The sequence below is a fragment of the Rissa tridactyla genome, chromosome 1, assembly GCF_028500815.1.
Source record: "Rissa tridactyla isolate bRisTri1 chromosome 1, bRisTri1.patW.cur.20221130, whole genome shotgun sequence".
NCBI classification, from domain to species: Eukaryota; Metazoa; Chordata; class Aves; order Charadriiformes; family Laridae; genus Rissa; species Rissa tridactyla.
Genome location: NC_071466.1, coordinates 62,307,569 through 62,331,105, shown reverse-complemented (window position 1 = coordinate 62,331,105; position 23,537 = coordinate 62,307,569). Strand labels below are relative to the sequence as shown.

Sequence of the window (23,537 nt, the reverse complement as noted above, 5' to 3'; positions counted from 1 at the left end):
TAATGTATTATTTTGCCAAAACCAGAAGTTCTGCACTCTTGTAAAACAACTGTATGATGAATTTCATGTTGACTTGTCAGCAGAACACCATGTGCTCAACAATAAAGGTTGTCAACACAGACGCAGTGCGTAACTTGGGTCATTCCTTTCCTTGTGAGCCCAACAAGAACAGCATTGTCCTAAGAATGTCAAAAATGAGGAAGCACAGACAACAGGCACCAGCCTTGCCTGAAACTTAGAGGTGAAAGTAAACAAAATCGTAAATCAAAAGGATCATCCTAACTGTTGGGTCCTAAATGATATAAAAGATGTGTCTAAAAACCAGTTTGTTGTTGTCAGTCAAGATGAAGCAAAAAGAGCTACTGAGAACTTGGTGGGCACCATCTCTTGTCCATCTTCTGTGTCACACACAAGTTATCTTGACCAAACTAGTTAAATCCAGACACTTTGATGCTTGTGGATGTGAGAATGAGAGTGAATGAAATCAATGAGAGAATGTGTCTGAGTGGTCAAAATTAATTTACTTCGGGATTTCATAAAAAACACATTAACTTCCCCTCCCATAAAGTCTCATGTAGATTTTTGCTGCACTGGTTTCCTACAGTTAGAGGACAGAGGTGTAAAGGCAGACCTGAGTAAGGAGGGAAATATTAATTTTCTCAGTATTTCCTCCAAAAATAAATCAGCTCCTCTAGCTTTTACAAGCCTTTATACTACAACCAGAATCTTGAACTAATGAGAACTAATGCCTTTTACCAAATGCATTGGTATAAACAAAAATATATCTGCATTTACTCTTTGATGTGACAGGATGTGACATGCCATTACACAATCGGATTCCCTACAGAGTTAGCATTATATTTTGATGTGCCGTGGCAAAACAAATAGTTAAAAAGTCATCAAAGTGAATTTGCTCACTTGAAAAAGAAACAAATCGGACTTCTCAAAGTATTCTGTTGTCACCAGTCAAAGAATTTTCTTACTGGGATGACCAGAGGCTTTGTTGTTTCTTAGTGTTGAGGACAGTGCAAATATACATGACTACATATTAAAAGGTTTTATCAACACTAATTATCTAATTCGTGACCCACTATATAAAGCACAGTCTGAATACTGACATAAAACAAAATGTGAGCATCCCTAGAAATATGTGAGGGCCTTGCTATGAGTTACTTGTTATGAGTTTCAACCTTCACCATGGCTACTGAAGAACTTGTGGGGAGATTCAGCCACTTTTTTACTATTTTTGTTTGGTGTGTTTCTACTGTAGAGTTTTTAAGTACCGTAATCCTGCACCAACCAGTAGCATGCAGAGGATCCAAAAGGGCTTCTGCTTTATTTCTTCAATAGTTGCTACTTTGCTGCGACAGGAACTCACAGCTAGGCCTATAATTGTCCAGAGAACAAATGAAAATTATTGGAGTTAAGAACATTATCACATCAATTTCAAATTGATCTTTATCGTTGTCTTGAATTCTTGTTGCCTGCCTGCCCTCAGTTCTGAAAGAGAACGGAACGTAATGGACAACAGTCAAACCAGTGAGATGGAGCAGGCAATGGTGACATCAACTGAAAAGCATGACTGGCCACAGTAGGGGAATAAACAACACTTGAGAGCTCAGGACACATCTGCAGCTAGCCACACAGCCATAAACTCGGACAAGAGAGAGAAGTATCTCTCACCAGGATACAAGATAAGTACATATCAGGCCTGGTGTATATCGGTTACACAGCCATGCAAAGAAAGGACTTGGGCTGACAAACCTGCAAGTCTCATGTGTGTGCACCAAAATAACTTAACTTGCACATGAAAGACTCAAAGAACCAAGTAAAGCCAAAAAAACCCATGATGTTAACTATTGCTGTGGTTGAACACTGCAACACACCCTGGGCAAATCTTACATCATTGAAAAAAACTGAAATGTAGTGAATGGGTCTGTAGGTAGAACATACTGATCTCAAAAAGCTGCATGATGCACCTCCTCCAGCCATAGCATATTAAGTTTGTGTGCAGAGGCACAGAGAAGGGAAGGGGAAGACAAAAGAAGGACCTAGCCAGCAGGTTGAGGGAGGTGATTCTGCTCCTCTACTCTGCTCCGGTGAGACCCAACCTAGAGCACTGCAACCAGTTTTGCGTTCCCCAGTACAAGAAAGGCATGGACTTACTAGAGCAGGCCCAGAGAGGTGCCAGAAAAATGTTCAGAAGGCTGGAACACCTATCCTGTCAAGAAAGGCTGAGAGAGTTGGGGTTGTTCAGCCTGGAGAAAAGAAGGCTCCGGGGAGGCCTTTCAATACTTAAAGGCGGCTTATGAGAGAATGATTTTAAAGAGGGTAGGTTTAGATTGGACATTAGAGAGAAATTGTTTACTATGAGGGTGTTGAGATATTGGAACAGGTTTCCCGGAGAAATTATGGGGGCCCTGTTACTGGAAGTGTTCAAGGTCCAGTTGGATGGGGCTTTGAGCAACCTGATCTGGTGAAAGATGTCCCTGCGTATAGCAGGGGGGTTGGACTAGATGATCTTTAAAGGTCCCTTCCAACCCAAACCATTCTATGATTCTATGAATCCGTTTCTAATAGTAGAGTGCCGTGGAATCTATGCCATGTCCTCCTGCAACCTCTATCTTTGTGGAGACATAATGTCTCTATTCCTGGTACTGCAGTGATGGACAGCTGAATTTTTAAGTGAATGACTCACTACAATCATGCAGAAACATGGTAATAGGGTCTTATTCAGTTGTACCCTAATTTATCATATCTTTCACCTCATGTCTTTCCACCATAGCATGGACAGCTGGTCTGGAAAGCAAGCTATTAATCAATCTCTGCTCGTCAGAGGAGGCCAGTAACAATTCTTATTCAAATCATTTAGGTTGTCATTCACATTTCTTATTTCAGCCTGCATTTAATCTGAAAACACTGGTATTCCTTCCTTGTGCTTTACAGGCACTCCGTGCTCAGTGGCAGACCCTGCACATTCACAGAGTCCAGCTTGCTATTCTCTGATGCCAGAGTTATTAGCAAGGGCTTACGTCCTGACAGCGATAGCCTAGGTAGCAACAGTGGTAGAAAAATAGTAATGAAAAGAGAAGAAGGAAAGAGGAAGGAATAAGCAGTTCAGGTGTCAAGAGGTTCAGGCTGAGATGGAAGCATGAACAAACCCAAAAGGAAGAGAGAAGTGTGTGCGACTAGCCCAAAATTAAAGAGAGAAGTTCTGTGAATAGGTAAGTTGCAAAAGAAGAAAGAAAATAAGGTTAAAATTGGTAGAATCTCATAAAAAGGGAGATACGAGAAATACTGTATATCAAAGGAAACACTGAAAATGTTATCAGGATAGAAAGTGATAGCCAAGCAAAACATGTGACAATTACTAAAGAGTAGGGCTGAAGCTATCAGCAACATCAGAGGCTACTGAGGATCTGAAAAGGATAGCAATGACAGAAATCCCTACATTTGGTCAGAAGCTGCATGAAGAGACATTTCAATGAAAATGTTGGTGGAAACCACAGCGAAAGATGAAATCATAGAAAATGTATAAGGGGTAAATGGCTCATATTATGAGTTGGAAGGTGAGGGATGGTAAGTGGAATTCACTTGCTAAATGGTGAGTGAACAGAAAACTGCAATTGATAGGGACTCTTGGAAGACAAACATTCCTGTACTTAGTACTTACACATGAATAGGTGCTGCCTTAAGTTATTAGGGTGGGGGGTGACCTCTTGAGGCAGGTGGATCAGAAGCAGAGATGAACACTGGATGGTCAAAGAAAATAAAGCTTCAGGATCTGCCAGCAGTAAAAAAAAGGAGGGGGGGGGGGGCGGGAAAGGAGGGAAAGAGATGGAGGGAGAGGGGAAATGAGAGAAGCCACTCCAGAGCTCCAGCAGCCAAGAGAAGAAAAGTGTATGGAAGAGAACTGAGCGATTAGTAAGACATCTATGTTTTTGCTAATTTGAATCTCAGTGCACTTCACATGGAAGAACCAAAGAAGTGCAAAGAAAGAAACACTCGTGTGGCATAAGAACAGAAAGGGAGGAAGGGGAAACCAGTTCATGGCTGTAAAATAACGAAAGAGGATGGAAACAGGCAATAATAATAATATAGGAACATGCTTCAAGGAGTAAATCACAACCAAATCCAGAATAATGTAAAAATATCTCAAATTATATTTAGGAATACAATAGAACACGAAACAAAATATCAAGAATATGAAAAAATAATCTGCCAATTATTTACCACTGGAATCCCAACAGATTTACTACAGAAATACAACAATTTTTAGAGGATGATACTAGTAGTGTCATGAGTTCTAATTGGGAAGACTAAAACTCTAGAGACCAGCTTCACCTCAACAAGTTCAAAGAGCTGTGAGTGAGCAAAGATGCTCTAGTCTCCCTTGAGGCACTTCATAGGTCAGCTCAGACCCTGGTGGATTTAATCATCAGCTTACGCTATGCTTCCTCCTCTCCCTTTACTTACAAGAAAGCCCAGGACAACAGGATTCATGACTTGGCACTTATTCTACTATTTGGGGGAAAGAATTAGGAATAAACTCAGCTCCCCGGAATAAAAAAAATCACAGAGTGGGCCTTCTGAAGTCCTGTCAACAGATGCTATGCAGCACAATTTCAAATTCACTTCAACTGCATTTTTGCATATAATTTCTTTCACCTGCAGGGAAACATTAGTAACTAAGCTATTGGCTAGAATGAAGGCGGAGAAGTTGAGCTTGCTTGAGAGTACAACTGATTCATAAGCTCACGAGCTGGCTTTCCTTTCTATTTCTTGTTTCAAAGTTTGGAAAATAAGCTTAAAGTATATGGTTTTTAATTAATTAATTAATTTCTTCTATTCTCTTTGGACAAAGCTATTTAGACTAAAGGGTAAAGTTTATTCAGGTAACAGTGTGACCTAGAGTGTCTCCTGCACAGTGAAACATTGGACACTGGCTCAAGTGTTGAGGTGATTATTCATTTAAGTGGGAGGTGCCCTAGCCAGCAACAAAAATTAAAATTATCACTGTATCTTTCCTAATACGGAAGAATGGATTTTTTTTTGGCTATAATTTCTAAAATGTGCAACATAGTTAGCAGTATTAACATTAAAGCATTGTCATCAAATAATACAAAATATGAATTACGCAAATGGAAGAGATATTTTTAACCATGAAAGATGACGATTTTTGGTTCCAAACTACTTTATTTATAACAAACATCCCCCAGATTTTCAGTGCTTTCATCTGCTTTCATGTCCTTTAAACAAAATAAAATTTCAAATTATTGTTTATCTACACATTCATATTATTGAATTACACTGAATGTTTTAAACTATTATTATGGCTGGTCAGACATTTGAACTACAATTTTCTATGTATGCCTACCTTCTGCACGGCAGAGACCTTGAAGAAATATTTCCTGTAGTCAGAATTTTTTATGTACACAAAGATTATGAAGCAATACATTTTTTTCTTACCAAGCAATAATGAATAGAATAAAATGTGTTAGTGTTCATACCAACTACTTTGTTAATATTAAGAATCAAAAAGTAATTTTAAAAATAAAGCAAATAAAATCTAGAAAAAGAGCATTTAGGGCAAATACTACTCACCTGTTTTAAAAATATCATGTGGCATGTATGCATTTACATATCTAAAACTAACTTCAAATATTGCTTAACACCAACATACTTCCCTGAAAAATCAACAAGTGAAGTTCTCACTGTCAATGTTACAATGAACCATCTGCATGTACAATTACTATGACAATATATCTCAAGCATTTTAGATTCTTTCATAATATATTTTTACTACTTTTTTAGAAAACAGACATATCACTCAGTGAATATGAAATACTCAAAAGTATTGCTGGTCATTATTAACTTCAGGTAAAATGCAAAATTCTCAGTAAAACATCAACTGTACTAAACACAAAGTAAAATTACATAATTTTTCAGGTTTTCCTTTAAGTGTCTGTGTTCCTCTTTAATTAACACTGATGGAATTTGGGATATACTACAGCACTTACATTTATGCTATTAGTTGTATCTAATCTACTTCATTTTTAGTGTTTCTGAAGTCTTAAATATTCACTAACATATGCAATATTTTTATAGCTTGTTTCTTACAAAAATCTGTGATAAATAATCAATAATTTCAATAGTCTATAGTGATATTATATTATAAAACCGGGGCAGAACAGAAAGTTATAAACTGTCAAGATTTATATTAGTTATACTATAATATATTAAGCAAATGCGTACCCCCACAGACATCGCCGTCTGCATTTTCACACTGTCGGTCATCACATTCACAGTTTTTGCCATAAACTCTGTTGTCTCCTGGAGGGAAACAAGTGCATTGGCCACATTCACATCTCCCTGTAAGGTTAAAAAATTGTTGGAGTCATGATTTCAGTAAAGGAAAATACAGGAAATAAAAAACCAAACTTATTCTACACCCTACCCCGCCAAGGACAAACTACAAGTCACTATGTATTAATTAAAGATTGCACATAAACACTATTTAAAAAACCCCACAAAACTATCCTTCCTCCATGGCAACCAGAAGCAAAGTATATCACTCTTATGTCTTGGTGGAAAGAGAAACAATAAGCAATCTTTGGCATCGTATTTTTTTCATATCTCAACTTGGTGCAGCAGAGTTATGGCACACGTTTAACTGCATGATTAACCTCTATAATTGATCTAAAATACTTAGCACATACCTCTAGAAACTCCAAAATGAATGTGATTAAACAGTCTGTGCACAGGGCTATCTAAGATACTCTCTATTCATGTAGAAACATAACTCTTTAAATATTCTGTCAGGCACCTGGAAAGCAAAAATCCCTACAATTTTGCTTGTCTAGACCTGAGGAAATAGAAGTCGAAAGCACAACCTCTGTCAGAGTCTTCCTTTCCATCAACCTGTTCACAGAACTCCCCAGAGCTTAAAGGGGGAATGGAGTCAGCTGAACTCCCACAGATCTTCCACTCGAAAGCCCTCAGAGCAGTGAGTACTGAATGGTCAGATGTGGAAAAAATATAAGATCAAGGACAGTCTTACATTGTGCATATGCGACAGACTCAGTTTAGGGTAACGTTGGTTTTCTTATTTCCTAACTTCTAAGGGTTTGACTCTGTATTTTTGTAAACTGTTTTAATGCAATGCTACCGTGAGAATGATCTAAATGTGACACAAACTGTGAATCAAAGTAATAAATTTGATGGGCTTGGGAAAAGATGTTGTGTGTAAAAAAGGGCCACCAGAGACATGGATTAGGACACAGAAAAGCCTGTTCTTCTCCATCTAATTTAATCACAGCAGCAGTGAGACTCAGCCTGGGCCTGGACACTGCTCTACTGACTGCAGAACCCAAATTTACAGTAGGACCAACTATAGCTACAAAGCCAAAAAATCCTCCAAGTGCAGACTTTCATTATGTAACCAAACAGTTTGGCACGCACAATATTTTTCCAGCATTTACTGAAATATTCTGCAGAATGGGAAAGGACCATTAAGGAGAAGCTTAGTGGGGCTTTTCTAACAGTCTAATTAAGTTGGAGTAGGGGGAATCTTACCACTTATGGAAAAATTCCCTAGCTCATTTTATACTCTTCACCTTCGCAACCATCAATGTACGTTGCAGTTTCAAGCTGACATTCTGTGTGCCAGGATTCAGTCTAGAAGGGAATTTTATGATCAACTTAAAGTGCAAGAATCTTAAAAAGGATATGCTGCTAGAAAGAATTAACAGCAAATACTTCATGACATCTTTATAATATACATAGTTTTAAAACTATGCATTGCATTGGCAATTATATGAGGATATTCATTCCAGAAAGGAACTTGTTCTAGGAAGCGCATCTACCACATCATGAAATACAGTTGTATTTGGTAATCATGTCAACATTTAAGATATGGTTGTCTACAGAATTATGGATGTTATTTGCCTGCGTTCTCTAAGCTATAATTAGTTGTGAAGGACAGTTACATTACCAACTGGAACAAAATAATTTCTTAGTACTTAAAAATACAGAGACTTTTAATGAGTCCAACTTGTCACTATTCGGGGCTCTCACAGTCTCCTTCTATACATACACCTTAGACAACCTGGCTACTTTTACAAAAATGTCACATCGCAGTGTCCCAAAGCACAGCCACCCATAGGCAGATAGGCACCTGACAAACAAGACCCATCTGTTGTGAAGACTAGATAAAATAAACAAAACAACCATCTTTAAGAGTGGTATCCTGGCCAGCTAATGCTATAAGAAGGAGGATGCCTGAAGGACAATAAAATCAGTTTAAGCAAGTTGCTTTGAAGAGAGGAGTCAGCAGAGATGGAAAATCCTCCAGAGGGACGAGCAAAGGAAGGTTCTGTAATGAGGCTTCTGCACGTTCTGTAATTAAGCATTACTTTCTGTAATGCTTAATTTAATAAGTCAGAATGACCTGAGAGCGCAGTGGCTGGCCACTTGCACTGGGATGGGAACGGATTCCTCTCAGTCCCTGCTGCAATTAATGTTTATTCATTTTAGTTAATCTGCAACAGTTTCACCAGCAAAAAAACCTGAGGAATATCCCATCCCTAGGCAGGTAGGGCGCATTTTTGTCACATAAGAGATACAAGCTCAGGTTGTCTTCTCAAAATCAAGCACAAAGGGGATTTAGGCCCTACTTTCTCAATCTTCGCATCTTAGCTAATGAATAAAACATTAAAACAGACATTCAAAAAGCCCAAATTCCTTGTTTATATCTTGGCCTTGAATTTTATTTTGGCTGGCTCCCACCTAAGTTCAGGGTATGATTTAGATTATCTGACTGAGGACATCAGCAGAAATGAAAGTGTCTTGAAAATGGACAGAAACTTCAGTAAGTAAGTGCTCTAGAAAAGGATTTCTCCGAGCTATTTCTTTATTTTTAAATATTCAAAGCTACAGTAGTTTAGTACACTGCTGCTGAAATTGATGCTCAAATTATTAGTTCATTTGTTCTTTTACAAAAGTGACAAAATCAGCACTAGGAACACCGTAACTTTGTACTGGCTTAAAAAGCATGTTTTACCTCCAAAAGTACTGAGGTTTTGGTTAGATTATGTAAGGTGGGCTCGCTTTGTGGGGATAATTTAACAGAGAATTTAAGTCCTTTTGCTTCTGAACAGCTAACTACATAGGATGTAGCAAATGTAAACTTCAAAGGTTCGGTTTATCACCACGTAATACACCCAAAAATTAATAGCATTCTGTAACAACAAATTTCAGGTTGCTTCCCTGGGAAAACCAAGATATTTGCAGGGTAAGCTTGCTTCAGCCGTACTACTGTTTTGTCAGATGTATTTGGTACTGAAATAACAGAAGCCACACCCTATTCTGCGACTTTCTTCTCTTAGTTATTGTGATAAAATACTTACCACACAAATTCAATCATTCAAAAGTAATTCGAAGCTGACATTATACTGAAAAGGGATCAGCACTTTACTAAACATACTCTTTCTTTGTCTAGAATAATAGGTTTGCCATAGCAACCTGATTATAGAGGGAAAGCTACTGCCAAACACATCCTTAAATTCTCTTTAAATTCCAGGGCATACAGAAACAATTAAACACAGGCCAATTATAACATTCTGCACCTTCTCAAACGTCTGTGTAAGAGCTACACTTTATGAGTTAAAAAACAACTTCACCTCAGACCTTTTACAGCAAGTGGCTTCCTCTCCTCCTCACTAACCACGGAGAATAAATTTCATCGTCTGATGACTTCAGATGAAGGAAGCTTTATGATGGAGGTTGTATTAGCTATTAGCATGGAAAAGCTTAACCTACTTATCGCAATGCAAGATTCCAAAAATAGAATAATTATACAAGACATTTATTTGTCTACTGTCTTAATATTTCTTCGCACGCTTTCCTCCCGTTGATGTCAATAGGAGTATTAACTTATTACCGATAATTGTTATTACTTGAAGACTGAAAAAAGACCAACTTCGGGTGGGATTTTTTTGTTTTTAAAGGGAATTAAAGTGCCACATCTCATTAAAACACAGGATTTTGTTAGATAACTGACTAGAATTCAAAAAATCCGTGCCTTAAGCATTTAGCTTTTGATTTTATTCACCATTTACTATAGCATTTTTTCATTCCTCTTGTCCAACATTTATGAAAGCATAACTAAAGTAAACAGTGCCTAGACTGACATTAAACCTGCTCCCATGCAAATTGCTGTGACCATTAGTTACATGCATTCAAACCAATTTCCAGCTGCCTATATAGACTGACTGAAAGTGTCTTTTATACAGGTACTTTTCATTTTAAAACACTGCTAGAACTATATAATTTGTGTAATAAAACATTTTTACCCTGTTATTGCCAAAAATATCAGGAAGAAACAGCAATAGCTCCCGATGTAAAAATAAGCACTGAATATAATAAGATGTACTTCATTGTCTTTTCCTCTCTATAACTCTACAACATAAAGGATTTTTCTGTGCATGGTGCTGAATTTTTATCTTCTAAATGAAAACAAATTAATGAAGTCTTTTTTTTTTAATGTGTAAGGAATACAGCGGCAAATTGCACTGAGATTGTAGTAAAAGCAAACCAGGTTCATCGGTACCTCGGAAAGATAAACACAAGGGAGTGTGCCTTTAGGAAGGACTTTTCTGCCCCACAACTGTCCCAGGCTCAACATCTGAAAGCATTACCCGTCAGAAATTGGCAATTTCTTTGTTATCAAGCAATCTCAGGCAACCTGAGCACGTTCAGGTAAAGCTGCTGTGTCTTTCTGCCAGCAGAACCCATTTCATGGTGGATGGGAACAGACAATCTAAAATAATGTTCAGCGATGGCAAATCAGAGAAGGGGGATGGGAAGATTTGTACAGAAGACCACAAAATTTCAGGAGACACAGTGGGTGGGGGGAGGCAGATGTGACTTAAGGAAGTAATAGACAGGATGTAGCAGCTTCAGGTAAGGAAAAAGAAAATTCACTAAGAGGTGGAGAGAAAAAAGGACCAGTAAAGGGAATAAATAGTACTACAAAACGGGCAAACAAAACGCAGCGCTTGCCAAAAACAGGGTGGACAATCTCATCACACCTTGCTCAGTCTGAGGCGCTAAGAGCAGTGTAATCCAGCTGAGCTTGATCAATGTGGAGAAATTTATAGACACAGACCGAAAAAAACTACAGACTTCTCAGTGGGCACACATACCTTATTTTGCATGTCCTATTCCCAAAATTGCCTGAAATGACTTCCCACAGTTAGAATGGCTTTTCATAAGTAAAAAATATTTTTTCATATAAAAATATTGTACTGACTAGACAAAAAAAATGATTCTGTCTTATACAGAGATCCTTGGATTTTAAAATGCTGGTAATTTTTGGACCTGGTTGGTTGCATGGTTTATGAGGTGCCAGAAAAAGGGAACCTTTGGAATCATCTTTGGCATGTGCAAAAGTGCACTAAAACACCTGAACATCTGGTGGATCTCACATAAACTATGAAAACCTGCGTTCAGTTCTGGGCCCCGCTGCACAAGAGGGACATAGAAGTGCTGGAGCGTGTCCAGAGGAGAGCTACCAGGCTGGTGAGGGGTCTGGAGACCAGGTCATATGAGGAGAGGCTGAGGGAGCTGGGCGTGTTTAGCTTGGAGAAGAGGAGGCTGAGGGGAGACCTCATTGCCCTCTACAACTACCTGAAAGGAGGTTGGAGAGAGGTGGGTGTTGGCCTCTTCTCCCAAGTGAATAATGACAGGACCAGAGGAAATGGTCTGAAGTTGCGGCAGGGGAGGTTTAGATTAGATATTGGGAAGAATTACTTTACTGCAAGAGTGGTCAGGCACTGGAACAGCCTGCCCAGGGAGGTGGTTGAGTCACCATCCCTAGAGGTATTTAAGAAATGTCTAGATTTGGCACTTCAGAGCATGCTCTGAAGGGCAGAGATTTTAGGTTGTTGGGTTTTTTGTGTTTTGTTGGGGTTTTTTTGGTTTGGTTTTTTTTTGTGTATGGTTGGACTCGATGATCTCAAAGGTCCTTTCCACCCATGAAGATTCTATGATTCTCTGAAAATCCGAGGATTAGTTTCTTACAAGGATTTTGAGCAAGTGGGAGCAATGTTCTACTTGTAATATACAAACAACATCATCTGCAACCTCTACTTATGTTGTGAAAAGTTTTCCTCTTCTAAAAAAAGCTTTATGAACTTATATCAGTACAGTTCTCTTTGTCTCCAATGTTCCAACATGTCTGAAGATTTGTGACAAAACATCTAATCTACATGGGCTAGCATAATGCCGGTGCTACCTCCTCAGCAAAAGGAGTTCAACATCCACATGAAAAAAATCAATTTTCCTGCTGGACTTTAACACCCCTTTCTGCACTGAAGTGATATTTCACCATCTCAGAGAATGGAAGAACATCAGAGCCCTTAAATGTGGTTTGTCCTCTGTACAGGGTGCTCAGCTGTAGCCGCAGAGTGAGGAAGGTGCAGTGTGTGGCTCATCACAAGACGCCACCTTTACCACAGGTACCAATGTTAGTTCATTCCTGGTGAGCGGAAGAGTGACAGGAGCAGAGACGTGTATGAGATGCATCAGTAGCGTGGCGTCCTGGCTCTGGTGTGCTCTGCGCCTCATGAGTCTTTGCAGGAGATATAGAAAGCCAACAGCCCAGGAGAGGACATCTTGTACAGCCGCTTCCTTGCATTTGAAACATCAGGTGGGAATATTGATGTTTTCGTTTTACAAGAACCATGAAAAATTTGTTTTCTTAGTGTGCACAGGATTGCTCTACTAGGCTGTTGGAGGTTTGGGGTTGGGAGCTTGTTTTTGTGGACATCTGCTGCTGAAAATTGGGAAGGAATTGTGAGGAAACTCACAAGGTTTGAACAACAAGCACTTTTTTTTCCTGTGGTACATTGTGAAAAATAAAATTGTGCATTTATCACGACATACACAAGAGAAAATATGCTGCAAGTATTACAAGAACAACTGCTTGTTCAGATTTGGGTTGGGAACTAACTTCCCGTTTCTAAAGCAATACACAGAAAACAAACATGTCTTAAGTCTACTCATAAAAAGAGATTACTTGCAGCATGACTGACCCAAGACCTGAACTAAAGATATAAAAGCTCCAGAGAAGAGCTTAGCTGAATCATACAGACATAAAATGAAATGAAAATTGCTTTAATAAATCTAATTTCCAAACTTCAGATTTTATAACTACTTTGTTTTCAAGAATTTTGTACACTGAAGCAAACTTTTAGCAGCAAGCTCTAAGGTTTTTATTTAAATAGCACCAAGGGTAGCTAAAGCACGTAACTGGGTTAAATATCTGTATTTTCCTTAGTCTTACTTGGTGTGTCTCAACTGCAATAACTGTATCTGCTACTACATTCAGCACCATCGACAGGGATGAAGTAATTCTAATCAACTAACTATTATCATATATCACACACCTACAAGTCTTGTATCTATAGCTGATAACTTTTTGTTCCACGTTTGCGTTATCGCACCTTAGGCCCGTATGTGGCTTCAAAGGCCAGGACACCTTACGTTGATATACCTGCTTTTTTATTTTAATTTCCATCTCATGCTTGGAAAAACTACTCCAAATCTGCGTTAAGTGCTCGGTGACACTGGGCCATCCAGTGCTACATGGAACATCACAGTCCCACGTGAAAGGGCTGGGAACAGGTTGAAAGGCTTCACAAGGCAAGTGCAATGCAGGGACTGTCACAGAGGCTCTGGGGACTTTGTTGTGTCCAGCTTCTCTTATCCTTTTCTTTTAGGAAAAGGCACCTAAAGTCCCATGGCTGCTCATCACCTACACTCAGTGTCTTTCAATGGCTGTTAATACAAAAATTTGGCCTCAAAAAAGCATCAGAAATTCACAAATTAAGAAATTCTTGTTAAAGCTGCAATAGACTTTCCACTATTGTATGTATGCTTTGTGAAGTTGTTCACTAGTACAAAGCACTAAACTGTCCCTGATATAATAGGGTGTGTGGATTTTTTCTCAGACAGAAAATGTATGTTTCTTTTAATCTGTTCAAAATGGAATTGCTTTATGATATGAAAAAGGTCTGACAATTCAGTTTTTTCCTTAAGGGAGAAAAAAACCCAACAAAACAGCACAGAAATATCCCTAAGATAAAAACTCTGGAGAAATAAAAGATAAGTATGTTATCCCAAACAACAAGTCTCACAACAGCACAAGCAACTGAATATCCAGGATTGTAAAAGCAAGCCTTATGCAACAGCGATTGCAAATGGCTGAGACTTGCCCCCCGCTTTAGTACACACGGCATGTGTGACTGGAAGCCTAATTGCTCAGTTGGCATATGGCATCTGAAGTAAATGCTCTTCCTTTGTGACAGCCTAATAGTGAAATACTTCTTTAGACAAATCCACTCAACAGCACCACTTTACAGATTTAGCATCAGATAGTCTTTTACAGCTCTTGCTGATCAGCACTGCTGAATTTCTCTCTTCTTTTCCGTGTTGCTTTTCTTTTTTTTTTCTTTTTTTTTTTTTCTTTCCCCTCCTCTCTCTCTTTATACATTTGGGTAAGAAGCACTGCTGTGCTGCTAGTTTCCTTTTCAGATTGTTAACTTGTTGACATCTGCTATCATCATCAAGCCGGCATGTCTCCTCCATCTGCCTCCTCTCAGTAGCACTGCTTTGAGGATACACTTCTTGAATGCTGCTATTGTGTTTCTGCACAGCCAACAGGGAATTTCTAGAGGAGTTCCAGGAGACGAGTCATCGAGAACACCCTTACCCACATTGCAAGAGCAGGATTTTAGCCGTATGCCTCGCTTTTCCCGGTGACATCTTCCTCAGGTCTCCCATTGGGAGCATGCCCTTGACAATTCACTCACTATATTAAGGGGACGAGTAGGACTACAAAGGCCATTACTCCTCTGTTTGAAAGAAATGTGATAGTCAAAGTCACCACACAGAGGAGAGATGTGTGAAGAAGACAAGAAAGAAGGTGGCAAAATGCTTTCTAAAGAAATGTGTTGTTAGGCAGAGAACAGTGGATATGGAAGAGAAGGAGGAGGAATCAGTTGCGTGAAAAGAGAAAAACTAGATAGCATGGCAAATGTTGTTCCAAAGATGTAAAAATCTTAGAATTCAGCAAGCCATCATCCGATTTTTTTCTACCCTTCCTCCCCTCCCTTCTTCTCTCACCCCAGTAAAAATAGTTCCTCTTTCTTCCATCAGCCTCTTTCTTTTCTGATTTTCCCTCTACTTTTTTTTCTCTTTCCACTTTGTCCGATGGGCCCTCCCCTCCTTTAAAATGTTTCACCGCTGGGTACTGAACATTTTGTACTTCTACAAATCACCTCATCTTTCAGATCACCCCATGTTACCTTCTCTGGCTTGCACTGGGCTCTGTCCTTTCATCTCTTTTTCATTCTTTCCCTCCAAAATGCTTTAAATAACTCAAGCGATCATGAAAAACTACTGTAAAGAGATGCAAATAAATCAAGTAAAGGATACACGGCATTCTACTAAAACTAACATCTTCTCCATAGAATATGAAAAATGAAGTATTGTGTTTCATTTAAAGGATACGACTTGAGAATGCTTTTCCTTCACCTTGACAACTATCAGGAAAAATAAGTCTCATTTCCCTTTCAGCCTGTCCAATGTCTCATGCTTAGCATAAGCTGCTATAAAATATTTTCTAGCAAAACCCAAACATAATAAAGAGGCACAATCCAAAAGCAAAAGAAATATGAAACACAAAGACATTGTTCAAGAAGCTGTGATGGCTTTTGAGCCATTTACGGCTTTATATATTTGACTGCCTTATCACCCTGAGGATTGACTGCTTACCTCTTTTTTACATGATCTGCCATGTAATGACTCATAGCACTAATTCCACAGAGATATTTAATTTGCAGATTAATTTACTAGAAAATGTCAACTGCTTTGTGGAAGTTTAATCACCAAAATGTTAACCTTGTTCGCTTCCTACTGATGCCTGTTGTTTATTAGGTAGTAAATTTCAAGATATTTTAGGATTGTAATACAAGCCTATCTATTACAACGTTTAAACTCATAGACACTCTGCACTTTGAAGCTTTAGCCAAGATTAAAGAGCTTTATAATAGCAAAACAACAATATGAAAAGATTCAACTGCATAGCAACCATCAACATTAGCTGCAGATAGCAGACTGCTAAGTTCAGAAACCATGGCAACAAATGACATCACACTGTATCTACCTTATTGATTAGCTTTCACCTCAAGACTTTTTCCAGAAATGAAAGACATTACCTAGCAACTGCATCATCTACTGAGTTGTTCTAAGTTAAAATGCTCTTCCCCTTCACTTGTAAGCAAATTTTTCCTTTTTGTTGCCAACTGGCCAGATTGTGCACTAGCCTCTCGTTACAAGGCTTTCTATTTAATCTGTTCTAAAGACCCTGCCTTATGGCTCCTAAAATCTTTGCCCTAAACGTAATTGCATTTGTGAAATAATGCTTCTTCCCAGTGCCCAAAAAGGTTGTCTCTGAGGAAAAGTATGTAACGTGTAATGAGGGAACTAAAGGCATGGTTGTAACAGCTTTTTAAATACAAACTTGATCTTTAGAAAACAACACAATCCTTCATTTTCCCACTCTCTGATTTCAAGTATTTGTAGTAAATTCTTCATTGCAGGTGACCCTGAGTTTACAGACTTCCGGAAGAGTGCACAGCAATAATAAAACAGTAAGCCAAGAGTTATCAAAGGATACCAGCTAGTAGAATAGGTATCACTCTACAGGTTTACTTGTATAAACTTCTTGAAAGTAGTATCTTCTTTACTCATCTGTCTTGATGAGGTTGAACTCATGAGGTTCAAAAAGGCCAAGTGCAGGGTCCTGCACATGGATCGGGGCAACCCCCAGTATAAATACAGGCTGGGGGATGAATGGATTGAGAGCAGCCCTGAGGAGAAGGACTTGGGGGTACTGGTGGATGAAGTCAACATAAGCCAACAATATGCGTTCACAGCCCAGAAAGCCAACCATATCCTGGTCTGCATGAAAAGCAGCATGTCCAGCAGGTTGAGGGAGGTGATTTTGCCCCTCTGCTCCGCTCTGGTGAGACCCAACCTGGAGTACTGCATCTAGCTCTGGGGCCCTCAGCCCAGGAAAGACATGGACCTATTGGAGCAGGTCCAGAGAAAGGCCGCAAAAATGATCAGAGGGCTGGAGAACCTCTCCTGTGAGAACAGGCTGAGACAGTTTGGGTTGTTCAGCCTGGAGAAGAGAAGGCTCCAGGAAGACCTGATTGTGTCTTTTCTGTACTTAAAGGGGACTTATAAGAAAGATGGGGACAGAATTTTTAGCAGGGCCTGTTGCAACAGGACAAGGGGTAATCATTTTAAACTAAAAGAAGCTAGATTCAGACTAGATAGAAGGAAGACATTTTTTACAGTGCGGGTGGTGAAACACTGGACCAGGTTGCCCAGAGAGGTGGCAGATGCCCCATGCCTGAAGACATTCAAGGTCAGGTTGGACGGGGCTCTGAGCAACCTGATGTAGTCGAAGATGTCCCAGCTCATTGCAGGGAAATTGGACTAGATGACCTTCCAACCCAAACCAGTCTGTGATTCTATGATAGGACCTCAGAAGCAGGCAAGAGCACTGTCTGTTAGGACTGAGTTAGAGAGAACATGTATAATTATGAGCTTTACATATTTATACTCAGCCTCCTGTTTGGAGGGCCTGAATAAAACCAGCAATTAAAGACAGTTAGCAGTTTTCAAGCTGGCCAAAATGCATGCAACACGTTAAGTAAAGCCTACCAGTGAGGCCACACTATTCCTGCAATGTCTGCCACAGAAAAGATGGATTTGTGATCAGTCTCCAAACTTTTCTGACAAATACAACAGTGGTCTGAAACCATAAAATTAAGGCCTTTTATTTTAAATAGTTAACTCAAGAAACTTGCATGAAGAGCCTAAGACTGAAACAATATTGAAAGATTAATATTGTTGCTAGTTCTGAGAGCAAGAAATCAGGTTTATAGTGTGCATTAGGCCCAAAATTTCAAGAAGGATCACTGCTAAAAAAGGCATACGCTCCTGCCAAGATTTCTGCTTTGACTGGAACTGACCTTCATTTTCCCAATCAGTCACAAGCCACAGATTTACCCGAGTGCTTAAGTTGTTTTTTTGTTGCAAAACAGAGCAGTCTCACCATACGGCCACCTGCCCCTTCGCTACTACCTGCTTTCAGTCCTGACCCACGTTGCCACCAGCTTGTGAGAGAACACTCGTCAGGACAGCCCACTGAAAATGCTGACAGCCATGAAATGTGTCTGGAGGAGCCTGAACCCTTGATCAGTGTCACCCACTGGACAGGAGAAGAGGAAACACCACTGATGAGCAAAAGAGGCGCTTGAAACTGAACGGAAACTAGGGACCAAGAAAGCAGTTTTCACATCAGTGCAGGGACTGCTACACTACCACACAACACGAACTTCTGCTAGTGCCAGAGAAGGTTTATATAACTCTCAATTCCTCCTATAATTCCTCTCTCAAAAGAGGGAGGGAAAGAGAAGAAAAAGTCCAACATTTCCCAGAAAGCATTAAAAGCTCTCTGGCAGATGGAGAATTCAGAATACATGACCAGTCATTAGTCCCTTGAAAATTTTAGTCACTATGATTTTGAGGAAAAATGGTCACATAAAATGTCAGTAATATGCTGGGTATCAAATACTGTATTTCTTTTGTTTTAAGGATATGGCTAAACTTTTTTGACTTTAGTAGTCACTGCTTCAAAAGTGTGAATTTTATCAACATTGATATATGGAAAAATTTAAGATGAAAATAAGAATAATAAAATGTCAATTTTTTATAGCATCGGAAACATTCTGAAGTCAAATGAAGCAAAAATAGAAAAGCTAAGGTCTATTATATAAATCAGAGAGTAAGAGGATCTTTTACAACTGATTAAAAATGTTAAGACTGTAAAGCCTGATAAGTACTGCAGGGAATTCTATGCTAAATTGAAAACATCTATCCTCTTCTGTTTTGGAAATAAGTATAGATATTACACAAAGTACTACTTTGTCAATCTCCTCAGTGATCATGTAAGAACACAAAGACAATGCAAATAGTGCTTTCTACAGACCAATTGCTTTATTAAATATTTAAAAATTCATCAGAAATTAGATTGCTGGCTAAAAAAGCAATCCTTTCACAGAAAAAGCAATATTCCCTGCAACAGTTTCTAGCAAAAATGATCTGCCAAGCAAAAGAACAACTTTTGTTGTTGGAGAGAAGGAGAGAAAGGAGAGAAATCCGGACCTAGCCAGTGGACTGAGTGGTTTTATCTTTCTGGGTAGAGAAAGAGTGCATCTAAGCCATCTGCTGTAGCCATTTGTATCCCTTTTCTCCCCCAGAATACTTTCTCTAAGCAGGTCCACTAAATTGTAAACTAAAACCGAATATATGGAGAACATAGTGTTCCCAGGGATAGTAGCCACTATTATAGAAATCTAAAGGTAGATGCAACTCTCTACCCACTCCAGGTATTTAAGAGCAGTTCTTTGCAACTTCAGAGCAAGGTTACTCCAATGGAGAGGAAAGAAAGAACTCAACCCTTCAGATAAACCAGGCTTGTGAAATAAACCCTACAAAAGTCAATTTCAGTATGTTTTTAGTCTTAACAAAAGCTCACTGATAAAATAGCCAGCAACAAAGTCAACAAAGCAGAAACACAGTGGAGGTTTCATGTGAATTTAAAGGTGGGAGAGGTTGCTGGGAGCTTTTTCTTTCTTTTTTTGTGCTTTTGCATTTAAGGGTAGGAGTAGGAGAAGTTATTTAGGTGGTTGCCAAGGCAGCAGAAGATGGGACATGGAGAGAAGAGTAGACCATTACAATGACTACTTACACTTTGGTAAGCACACTCTGGAATACATACATGTAAGAAATGTAATCTAACAGGTTCCACAAAAGAAAAGATCCCAAGACTCACAGCCAAGGATGATGCCAAAATTTGGATGGGGAATGAAAAGGTATGACAGAAGAGGGAAAGCCGACTATACTGAAAACTTGGAAATCTGGCAAACAAGAAGATTTTGACAGCAGATTCCTAGATGAGGAGAACCCCTAGAGGGAAACATCCAGCCATGAAGTCAAGATACAAAAGCAAAACCAGTAACAAAGAATCAGGCTGAAGGATAAGTTTGGAGTGCTCCAAACACCATGAAAAATGAAGAAAAGATGATGTGAAATCAACGGAAAGAAGAGCAAATCATAGGATCATAGAATCATTTAGGTTGGAAAGGACCCTTAAGATCATCAAGACCAACTATAAACCTAACACTGCCAAGTCCACCATTAAACCATGTCCCTAAGTGCCACATCTACACACCTTTTAAATACCTCCAGGGATGGTGACTCAACCACTTCACTGGGCAGCCTGTTCCAGTGCTTGACTACCCTTTTGGAGAAGAAATTTTTCCTAATATCCAATCTAAGCCTCCCCTGGTGAAACTTGAGGCCCCTTCCCCTTGTCCTATTGCCTGTTACTTGGGAGAAGAGACCGACCCCCACCTTGCTACAGGTGAGAGACTACAACTCCTTTCAGTTAGTTGTAGAGCATGGTAAGGTCTCCCCTTATTGCTGAGAAACAGACAACGGAGGCAGGTAAGTATCAGAGCTCTCAGAAGAATAAGTGGGTGATGGTGTGAAAACAAAGTGAAGTGATCTGCCAAAAGAAAGAACAAAGGAAGAAGGAGAACATGTGACTGGCGCTCAGCAAAATAAGGCAGATTAATCTCAAAAATACAGGGATATGCAAAAGGGGTGAGGATGAGTAGTTCTGAGGAAGATGCTCCATCAGTGGAAACCCAGGCGTCCTCAGGAAAATTTTTCCAATTTGCAGAAAATAAGTGGCCTTAAAAGAGAATTAAAGACAACAGCTAGCTCAAGCAGTGGTGTGAAGAGACAGAAAAGCTATACTATCCTCTAAAAGCAAAAGTACTTCTGTCCAAGACAAAATCACATTATCTATGGAAAGAGCCAACACATTTTCCATAATAATAAATAATCAGACCCCATTTCCATAGGAAGACAGCTCTGATTAATCAAGACATTCACCTTGCTGAGCTATGAAGCAATGTGTCATTTTGCAGAACACTGAGTCTACTGACAGAAACAATATTTCCTGCAGCATCATGGTTCAAAACTGTCAGATGATTTTTATTGTCTAAGAACAAGTTTTGTCTCACTGTTATGGGCACCTTTCCTCTTACACAGTGGCAACAGACTATCTCTGAGGCACCATGGCTCGTATGGATTGAGTGATGGCTATAACACATGGGAAGCATGTGGCACGGTTAGAGAGCTTGTGCCAATCTGGAGAAAAACAGTGTTCCCACTTGGCTGTTCAATCAAGCCAGATCTTTCTTTCAGTAAAAACAAACACTCCTAAATGCTTACTTGTTATAATTAGAGAGGGCACCAGGGCTCATGGTGCGTGGTGGCACCTTCTGAGTTTCACCATGGATCTGAATTTAGACACATCATTCGCAAGCTCTACAAGAAAGGAGCAGGATTACAGCACCCGAGAGCAGAGCACTAGCAATCAGTGTATCCAAAGCAGTCAGCATGCAAAGTGGAGTTATGAAAAAAAAAACCACAACAAAACAACCCCACAACCTACGCCTTGCAAGAAGGGGAATTTAGCAAAGAGCATCTCCAGATGGAGAAAGACAATGTGGGAGGAACTGCCCCTTGCAGCTGCAAGATACCATTTAGCGGCTGACAGGCGCTCTTGTGCTGCTGTGAACGTCAGGCGCTCCCGGCCCTTGGCTCCTGCTGCACTCAAAGGAGCCACAAGAGCTGGCAGCTCTTGGTTTGCATGAGAGGTGACGGCTCGCAGGAGCCTGGTCCTTGGAAATCCATCGGCTTTGCTGCTCGCGCAGGTATTGCCATGCTTGGGGCAGAAGGCACTCATGAGTCCTGCCGAGTCCTGAGCTCCAAGGGCATCTTTTGACAGCAGCAGGATCCATCCCTGCTGGATGGTGGCTGCCCCCAGAGCCAAACTCAGCTGTTGAGCTTGGACCTGTATATCCACAACAAGCACTGGAGATGAACCAGGCAGCTTTGCGACAAGTGTAAAGGAACATTTGTTGTTCATGGCTTTCACTGAGAAGGATTAAACTGGTATGAGAGAGCAGACAGGAGGCAAATCCCAGTGGCGAGAAACATCGTTCCAGCACTAGGATGCTATCTCTGGTTTTAGCACGGCATGAATTACAGCCATGTTTGCTCATACGGATTTTTACAGACTATCAAAAATTCATCCCAGCCCTTTCCCAGGAAATGTCAGAGTTCTGTTTAGCAAATAAGACAAAAACAGAACAAAAAAAAAAAACAAACAAAAAAACCCAAAACAATTACTGCTAACCAGATTGAACACAATGAGTTTGGCAAGCTCTGCAATACCTGATTTCAGCTGGAAATCAGGCTTAGGTGGAGCATTCCACACTTATCATAAACATCTTATTAGAGAAACAGCCTGGTATTACCAGTTTAAATTTGTCAAAATTGCTTTAAACACAGCATGAATTTGGGATTTACTTTTATTGCTGTTTTAGAGAAAAGTACCCCAAATTACTCAGATAAATAAAAGAAACCATTTAATGCTATGCTTAAAAAGCAATTAATTCTGCAGATCTATTTTTTAAGCTAACAAAGGCTTGGTTTGGTTTGGTTTTGCTTTGTTTATTTTTAACAACAAGCGGTAATGAACTAAACAGCATTTATTTCATTAAAGAAAGTGGATTGGCTCCTCTTTGCTAATATACTCATAGGAAAATGGCATTTAAGCCTCCTCTCAGTAGTTCCATGCAACTGAAAAACTGGTGCGTTATTAAATTCCTGTGCAGGAAGACGTAAGGTCCCAGCGACTGCTTGGGTTTTAACCCTGCTCCCCAGGAACCTGAGTTATGGCAGAGCACTGACAGCAGCAAATAAGAGGCTGCCACGGAAGAATTACTAATTTTGTTGCTATTTTCATTTCCCCCTCCTGGAGCGGGGAGGCTAGTGAGGCTTGGTGCTGAGGGAGTGGGAAGAAATAAGGAAAATAATCAGGAGAACTCATTATTTTTCTGTGAGAAAAAGTGGGAGGCGTAAGTTACAGGGGGCGGTAATTGTAGATCAGACAAGGGCAGAAAGTGATACTCAGTTGAGAGACAAAAAAGAGCAGTGGAGACGTCAGCTGAAAATAAGCAGCAACCACATGTACCGTAACATCAGTAGCATGCAAAACACGTCAAAACTCTTGCAGTGCACACAGGCGGCCACACTCACAGAAAATGAAGCATTTACTTTAAAAAGTCAGTCAATCTCTGCTTCATCCCCAAAAGCAGCAGCCCTGACTTCTCCCCAGCAGTGGGACTGGGTGCATCGCTGCCAGGGACATCGGGTCTCTCCACCTGGCACAGTAATAGTTTGGTTTTCAGAAAATATGACGGGAAAAGCGGTCAGCAGGCGACTGCCAGAGCAGGCTGCTTTGCAGCAGACCTGGACAT

The 23,537-nt window shown here is 39.8% G+C and overlaps 1 protein-coding gene across 1 annotated transcript in view; it reads right to left on the bottom strand.

The window, feature by feature from the left end:
- Positions 1–23,537, bottom strand: part of ITGBL1 (integrin subunit beta like 1) — a 154,514-nt gene that overhangs the window by 14,714 nt on the left and 116,263 nt on the right. Inside the window, exon 8 of the mRNA XM_054215465.1 lies at positions 6,256–6,372. Within this exon, the coding sequence (XP_054071440.1) occupies positions 6,256–6,372 (117 nt within the window). The remainder of the gene's footprint in view (positions 1–6,255; positions 6,373–23,537) is intronic.